Source organism: Fulmarus glacialis, unplaced genomic scaffold, assembly GCF_000690835.1.
Source record: "Fulmarus glacialis isolate BGI_N327 unplaced genomic scaffold, ASM69083v1 scaffold10611, whole genome shotgun sequence".
Lineage (NCBI taxonomy): Eukaryota > Metazoa > Chordata > Aves > Procellariiformes > Procellariidae > Fulmarus > Fulmarus glacialis.
The window spans coordinates 9,158-17,550 of record NW_009194713.1 but is presented as its reverse complement, the minus strand read 5'-3'; the positions used below and the strand labels follow the sequence as shown (position 1 = coordinate 17,550).

Below are 8,393 nucleotides of genomic sequence, written 5' to 3'. Positions count from 1 at the left end.
GGGTGCTGGTCAACAGCCGGCTGAACATGTGTTGGCAGTGTGTCCAGGTGGCCAAGGCGGCCAACGGCATCCTGGCCTGTATCAGAAATAGTGTGGCCAGCAGGAGTAGGGAGGTGATCGTGCCCCTGTACTCAGCCCTGGTGAGGCCGCACCTTGAATACTGTGTTCAGTTTTGGGCCCCTCACTACAAGAAGGACATTGAGGTGCTGGAGCGTGTCCAGAGAAGGGCAATGAAGCTGGTGAAGGGTCTGGAGAACAAGTCTTTTGAAGAACGGCTGAGGATTGTTTAGTCTGGAGGAGACTGAGGGGAGACCTCACTGCGCTCTACAACTACCTGAAAGGAGGTTGTAGCGAGGTGAATGTCGGTCTCTTCTCCCAAGTAACAAGCGATAGGATGAGAGGAAATGGCCTCAAGTTGCACCAGGGGAGGTTTAGATTGATATTAGGAAAAATTTCTTCACCAAAAGGGTTGTCAAGCATTGGAACAGGCTGCCCAGGGAAGTGGTTGAGTCACCATCCCTGGAGGTATTTAAAAGACATGTGGATGTGGTGCTCAGGGACATGGTGGTTTATTGGTGGACTTGGCAGTGTTAGGTTAACGGTTGGACTCAATGATCTTAAAGGTCCTTTCCAACCTAAATGATTCGATGATTCTATAACTCCTTATGCATAGAACGCAGTTCAGTAAAGCATTTATATTATATGTTTCATTTTGAACATCTTTAAGTCTCACCATTTCCAAGTAACACATACGCACATGGTTAAAATGTACTCAGTTTATTTGCTTAACCATAGCTTTTATCTTTAAAAGATTTTATGCCACTATAAAACAGAATATGTATGTTAATGTGGCCAGGCCTTATTATTACAGTACTATAAAACAGAAATCTTAATCCCTACTGTATTTTAAATTTGAAAAATTAGCCTTTATTTACCTATTCCCCCAAATACTTACTCTTCATCTTAGTGGTGCCAAAGACATATTCTGTTCCATAGTTTCTGATTCTTACGTACGTTCACAATTCTAAACTGTACAGTTGTTACATTAGTCTAGAGTTTTCCAGAATCATCTAGGAAAAAACCCTTACATATAGAACTTACGCTTTTAGTTCCTTAATATCCGGGTTACTTTCTGGTAAGACTCCTATTCCTCGACCGTAACAGGTGCCACCATGAAGATGAAATTCTATATGTGAGACACCTTCATCGTCAGCACTTGCTTGTTTCGTATGAATACTGTAAATTCTCAGAAAACTTCCAATCTTAAACAAAAAAAAAAAGATTTGATAACACAAAGTTAGCTATTTACTTGGAAAATTCTAGGCCTTGTAAAGCTCCTCCACTGTTTTCACTGAATCAACAAATAGCTGAAGTTGTCAGGGACCTCTGGAGATTGCCTAGTCCAACCCCCGTGCCCAAAGCAGAGTCAACTACAGCAGGTTTCTTAAGGCTGTCTCCAGCTGGGTTTTGAATATTTTCAAAGATGGAGACTCCAAAAGCTCTCTGGATGATCTGTTTCTTTTACTTTATCAGACAACATTACTGGCAGCAAAGGCTGATTCAGAATCAGCATAAGCCTTCTTACTAAATCTAATTGTCAAGCAGACTTCAGAAGACAGATCAAATGAGCCAATATATTCCTTTGCTGAGGGCACAATTTGTCTTCTATATTCACAACACAGCCCTCCAGAGATTGACATGCTGTGCTTTGTCCATGTATGATCGCACTCAGCAATTGACCTCATGTCCATCATCATGAATGGCATATTATCTGTTTATGTATTCACACAAACACATCTGCTTACCCAGATTTCTTTATCATATCTTATTCTTACATTACAGATAACATTTTTTCAGCACCAGGACAAAAGGCAACATGTGTTAGAAATTCAAAGATTTTGGCACTGTTCCTAACTCTGTTAGATATTCTCCTCAGGTATATGGAAAATACGCTTCTTGTTTTGCTTAGAATTATTTTGTGTTCTCTGACACAGTTTTGTCAAGTTACACAAATGGACTTTGGCTAACTTATACAAGTTCTTATTAAGAAAGAAGTTATGGAGTGCTGAACATCGAACACATCTTTATAACTTCGCTTTTATTTCAAAATACCACTCCCATTACCCCTCCTCCCCTCGCCCCTAAAAAACCCAAACCAAAACCAAGGTTCTAAAGGTAGATAATCTGGAGACTTAATTATACAGCTAATTTCCCTTTGGTGTGTTTTAAAGGCCTTTGAATCAAATTAACTAGCACCCGAATATTTTTTTAAAGTATAACCTAAGATCCAGTTGATAGCTGACAAGCTACACACATTCAATAACCTGGATTTATGTTCCCTCTAAGTATCTTTTAAATAGCCCCATATAAATGATAAATTATTTTAAATTTACTTCAATTAACATTAATACTAGAGCAGCCAGTCTGTTAAGTCTTATTTCTGCTTCAGTTCCCGCTTTAACCAGTAGAAACCTGGAAAATACTCCTATTAGACTGGATTGGTCAGGTCTTAGTACGACACTGATAAATGTATGTATACATGCACAAAAGCAGATAGAGCAGCATCTTGATTCTGGAATCCTCCTCTGTATCAAGGAACAGACTATGACTATATAATGCAGGTATCAAACTGCTCTTTTAAACAATAATCACACATGAAAAAGGCAGCAATGTTTTCAAATTCAGGCACCAGGGACATAAAAAGTGCACTGCAGCCTGCACCTATTTTGCTTCCGGCATGGAGCTCTTACCAGAATTTTAATTGATTTGCACCATTAGGGGGCTGCTCATTTTGTTCATCCAAAGCATATCAACAGGACAGCTTGTGCATTTAGATGACAGTTAAAAGACTTATCTGGAGGCTTTATTTTTCTTTCCAGGTGCTAAATTTCAATTAATTATGTTGAATATCCAAACATGCAAGGGACAGTCATATTATAAAACTAATCTAATGACTATGAAAAATGCTTTTGGAGAAAGTTTTTTTTTAAAGTTCTTAGCTAAGTTCTGCTTAGTGCCAGACTAAGTGCCAAAACTATTTTTCTTCAAGAGTAATTTGTATATAAGCAGGAAAAAGTCGAATATAATTGAAGAATTTCTTTATTTCAAAAACAGAGTATGAAAAAGCTAAGTATTTACTATATGTGCAAACATAAAACATTAAACATGGGAGAGGAGAGCCCGGAAGCCAAGAATACAAAATGCTAGTTTTGCCTTCTAAACTTGTGTGCTGAAATTGATGGCAAAAAGTCAACTGAATTACGTTTTAGCGCAACACCCAACTTCCCAAGATTTATGATCACTACAAAAATATATCTTCCTATATATGCATTTTATTAGATCCCTTTTCTGAAAATGTTATTATTTTACATATTTTAATATAAGCTAGAACTGTACTGAAGAGATGCATTATAATCAGCATTGCAAATACTGAGAGAGTCCGGAGGGTTATAAATGTCAGCACAGACCACCAGATCTGACTGCGCAAGATCAAGTGCAATTTCCCTAAATTCCTTTGGGAGGCAGCATTGCTTACTGTTAACAGTGGCGAGCAAATGTGGGTCTTACAGCTAAAAATGTTACTGTATTTCTGTTGTTTATAGAATGCTGGCAGACAGAGCACACTTTATACTTGACTGAGAAGAAATTATAATCTACATTAAAGTAAACACCATGACATACAGAGCCATCACTAAAATCTAGTATAAAACCAACTCCTTAATTGACTTTACAGCAGTTCTGTTTATGAACTACCTACCTCATTTAGAGCAAGTTCATTTAAAATGAAATAAAAGCAGTAAGAACACATTTCTTGCAGTAATATAAAATATACGAATACCCTATTTGCAGTCTAATTCAAATATGACTATTTTAAAAATACATATTAAGCCTAAAAAGAATTAAAATAATTCACATACGCAGTTCCCTGTAACTAGACAACTAAACCAACTTTTTAGCTAGCAAATTCTCATAATTATTTCAAAACATACAGGGTTGCGTTCACATTTAAGACACTGATGAATTTGGAACGGTTATCATGGCATTTAATGGTCACGTTTGGCTGGAAAGACACTCATGACAAGAGGCTGTCTTTATCTACAGGGATCACTTAACAAAATCATCTGTACTAATTTTTATGTCTATTTTATGGCTGATGATATTCAATGAGATTTCTTTGTCATCATTTTATCATATTGACAGTCTAGTTATACTGAATAAATTGTGCACAACTTTTTGCAAATGAGAGGAAGCATATACACAGCATTTGGGTGTGGTCCTTTGCAATAAAAATACCACCGTAAATCCATTAAAGGGTTTGGAGGACTTGGGGGTGAGATGGGGGGTGTTGTGGTTTGGGGTTTTTTCCCTTTTAATGAGTACAAAGACAGAAGTGGGGAAAATACCACTGACAGGTCAAAGGAATGCTACCCAGGCCTGAAAAACATGAAGCTAGATATTACAGCCACGTAACTCATTTAAGTTGCAGGTTGGAAATGTGATTCAGAAACTAGAAAAGCAAGCAAGACTTCTTAGTCCAAACTACTATCAAAAAAGACATGACATTGTATACAGCGGGAGGAACAGCTGAAAATATTCAAATTCTGCATCTGAAGATACAGAACACGAAGCAAATACTGTGAAACTATGGACTAGGATTTGTATGCATGCTCAAGGTTAATTGTTTTAATTGTACTATTCAGAAAATGCATGGCAACACAAAATCGATGGTATCAAGCCATAAGAGCACAGTACCACATATTCAATGAATGACACTACATAAGGAAATCTCCAACCAGCTGTGGACAGCTGGACCCCTACTGTGCACTGACTGAGCACTGATGCTCACTCACCTTGATGCTTACCATCTAGCAAAATGCCCCAGATGGAGAAACCCATGTCACAGACCTATTCCCGAGTTGTATGGCAAGGTCAGTGAATCCTGAGAACCTCTGGAAAAACTGGAATATGAAAGGCTGAAGAATAATAAACTACAACCTATGGGGAGCAACTGTACTCTGGAGAGTTAGTTGCAGGCTGGGGTTCCTAGAGTAACGCGAAAAAGCCTCATGCACTCCAGGTAGCCAGAGGAAGAGGGAAATTCAGGAAAAAGCAGCGAGCATCATTGTCTTTGGTTAGTTGTAGCTCTTGCTTGTGTCTTTATGCCCCAGGAAATAATCTACTTCAGAGATGAGATTTCTGAAAATTCTGTTTGTGTTCTGCTAAGGCAGTAAATGCTGAAAAGCCACAGTCTTACCCGGCAGGAAAGGGAGGCCAGTAAACATAGGGGACAAAAAGTCTACTTACGGTATCAACTGTAGTGTACCTTCAATATTACTAAAGCTCTCTCCATTGAAAATTGTAAATATTATTTGACTGTCTTGGAAAATGGGATAAAATGCTCATATCTTCAGTGTTCTCTGGACAGACAATCCAAACAAAGAGCTTTTAACAACTCTTGCAGTAATATCCTCGACACCATGCTCCAGGATTTGCTAAAAATTCACTGTAATACATTACCCACTTTCACTAGACTGTAGTGCTTACTCAGAGCTTCCTTGTCTGAACATGTCCCTACAGATACAATAAGAACAAATATTTCAGGTTTTTTTTCTTCAATCTGCCCTTCTTGGTATCAAGGCTGCGTAAAACATTGTTCCTACATCAAACATCATTTCAGAGCTGCAACTGTCATTGCAAATGGTACACGACAACATGGGAGAGTGCAACCTAACAATTCCATAACAATTTACATTTAAAAAGGCAATTCTAAGCTACTGTCAAATGCAGAAGAGATGGCTGAAAAATAGTGCACTTTTATTGTTTCTGAAACCATAAACTGGCAAAACATCTAGTACAGTTTCTGTCCACACTGTTCTTGTGTTCACACTCAGGAAGGTGCACATGCATACACTAAATGTTTTATACTTCTACATAAATGATTTTTTAAAAAAATCTTTGCATAACAAGATCCTGAACTAAATAAAATATTATACAGATTAATTTAAAGTATTTCAATTATACTTTTTTATGATATGACATGATTTCCACTGTAGTATTTAAAAACAAACCTTTTATTAAATTAAAAAAAGGAAGAGTCCCCCAAAATTTTATTATCGCTACATTATTCTGTGAAATAAAATTAATTGCACGTATTGCAGCCTGAACTTAATAGATCTTCCTGAAGTTCAATTGTTAGGATATCAGACCTTTTTCTTCAATAACACCACTAAGACAATCCACTAAAAAGTGGTGTTAAAGAATGATCTAATTTAAAACTTCTACAGCTTGCATTAGTGAAACTACAACACCTTTGGACATAGCCAGAAGGAGAAAGGTTTTGCTCAGTAGGTCAAACCAGGTTTCTTAACGGTTTCCTTTGACATTAGAGCTTCTGCTACACAGTGCAGTATCCAGCAAAGGCACAGACACTTTAGAGATAAGAAAGAAAGGGCTTATAGGAAGGAAAAAAATTGAGAACTGATGAAGACATCCCACATACCAAATATTCAATAGGAATTCCTGAATATAAATGGGAGAGAGCAGTAAAGGAAGTATCATCAGCTACTCAAGAAAACAGATTTTATTAATACTAAAATATTTTTTTCCTTAATTTTCAAAACATATTGCTTTACTGGAATATCAGCAGTTATTTATATCAATAGATTACACCAGCTAGCAAGAGAAAAATTCTGGAAAAGAACATATAAGTAATGAAATACTTCTGTGAGTAAGTTTTGTTATGAATTCTTACACAAAGACAAGTTATTTTGCTAGCTGTCGTTTACTTATGAACGGGCATTAATATATCAAATTGATCTAATGTCTGCTGACAGCCCCAGCCTAACAAATGGCTATCACTTATCTTTATTTTCTGGTAAACACTTTCTTAAAAACGATGCTTGGGTATAGAGGGCAAGGCATAAAATGAAAGATATATTCTTTCTAATTTACTGTATTCAGAAGCAAGATGGCAGTATTGCTGAAGATCAAATGTTTAATTATGTTGTTGTTTTCTCTATCGGAGCATAATCAACATTACTGACCCACTAAATGAAGACTGCACTGCAAACTGCAGAAGTTTATAGAACAGAAAATCTTTTATTGTCTTTAGAATTACGGGCCTTTAATGGGACTACAAGTTTAACCCCACTTTATATCATTTAAAAAATAATTCTAAAGCATAGAATACATTTTCTGAGTGCAGGATTATACATGATATTACAGTGTCTGGAAAGAACTGCTTAATTGGAAGAATTTTTTTCATGGCAATTTTAGGGTAATGAGGCTGTTTTACACATGTTGAAGGAGTTTTGCATTCAAATAAAAGGTATGGGAACTACGGTGAAGGATAAAGAGGAACATTTGAAACTAATTAACAGCAGAACAGAATTGATACGTTCTCTGAAGTGAGTTCTAAGCAGAAAATAGGCCACAAAATGAGAGGTAAAAATACCAAACTGTGCATTACCTTAAGTGATTTTGCCAGTTGTACATGGTTGTCATAGACTAGAATGTCCACTATTAGATTTCGCAGCTGATGGAGAAGAACTTTTTCTCCTTCCAGGTCTTTTGCTTCCACAGGCACTTTCCATGTTGGATAGGGACATTTTGTGCCATCCCATACCTGCAGTGCAAATGAACTATTTCAATAAGCTCAGAATACTTTAGATTGAGATTTTAAATAACTTTTTTTTTTTAAACGAATTTGTTGTTTGATTAAGAATTGATAACAATAAGAAAACTTAATTGGAGTCTCAGTCTTAAAGTCCTTAAATTACTTAAATTAGATTTTATGGGATTTTTTTTTTTTATTATTATTCCTTACAGAGTATAAAATAACCTCTACAGAGAATATGATCAAGTGTTAACACCCGGGATTTGATAATATTTAAAAAAAAAAAAAAAAAATCAGCGCTAGCAAAACCTCAACTGTTTATCCAGCAGTTACAACTATTAGAATTCACTATATGCAGAATTGTCTATATTTAATATTTTAATCCTGCTATAGGGTTTTTTTAACTCCAGCTATAGTATGTGAAGACTGAGTACACAGCATGTACTCCCTTAATTACTGATGATCTCCTCCATCAGTATACACTGCTAGTTATCCAGAACATATTAGAAAAACATCAGTATTTAACATATATTTAATAACGAGGATTCAAAAAATTGTTTGCCTAAAGCTAATGTGCTGGTTTTGGCTGGGATAGAGTTAATTTTGTTTGTAGTAGCTAGTGTGGGGCTATGTTTTGGATTTGTGCTGAAAACAGTGTTGATAATACAGGGATGTCTTTGTTATTGCTGAGCAGTGGTTATACAGAGTCAAGGCCTTCTCAGCTTCTCATGCTCTACCGACTGGGAAGGCTGGAGATGCACAAGAAGCTGGGAGGGGG

At 36.5% G+C, this 8,393-nt stretch overlaps 1 protein-coding gene across 1 annotated transcript in view; it reads right to left on the bottom strand.

Annotated features, from left to right (window-relative positions):
- Positions 1-1,101: 1,101 nt before the first annotated feature.
- LOC104084131 (protection of telomeres protein 1-like) overlaps positions 1,102-8,393 on the bottom strand; it is a gene marked incomplete at its 3' end in the record, with an annotated part of 12,713 nt that continues 5,421 nt past the window's right edge. Inside the window, exons 3-4 of the mRNA XM_009587860.1 lie at positions 7,469-7,624; positions 1,102-1,262 (exon numbers count right to left, since the gene is read on the bottom strand). Of these exons, the coding sequence (XP_009586155.1) occupies positions 1,102-1,262; positions 7,469-7,624 (317 nt within the window). The remainder of the gene's footprint in view (positions 1,263-7,468; positions 7,625-8,393) is intronic.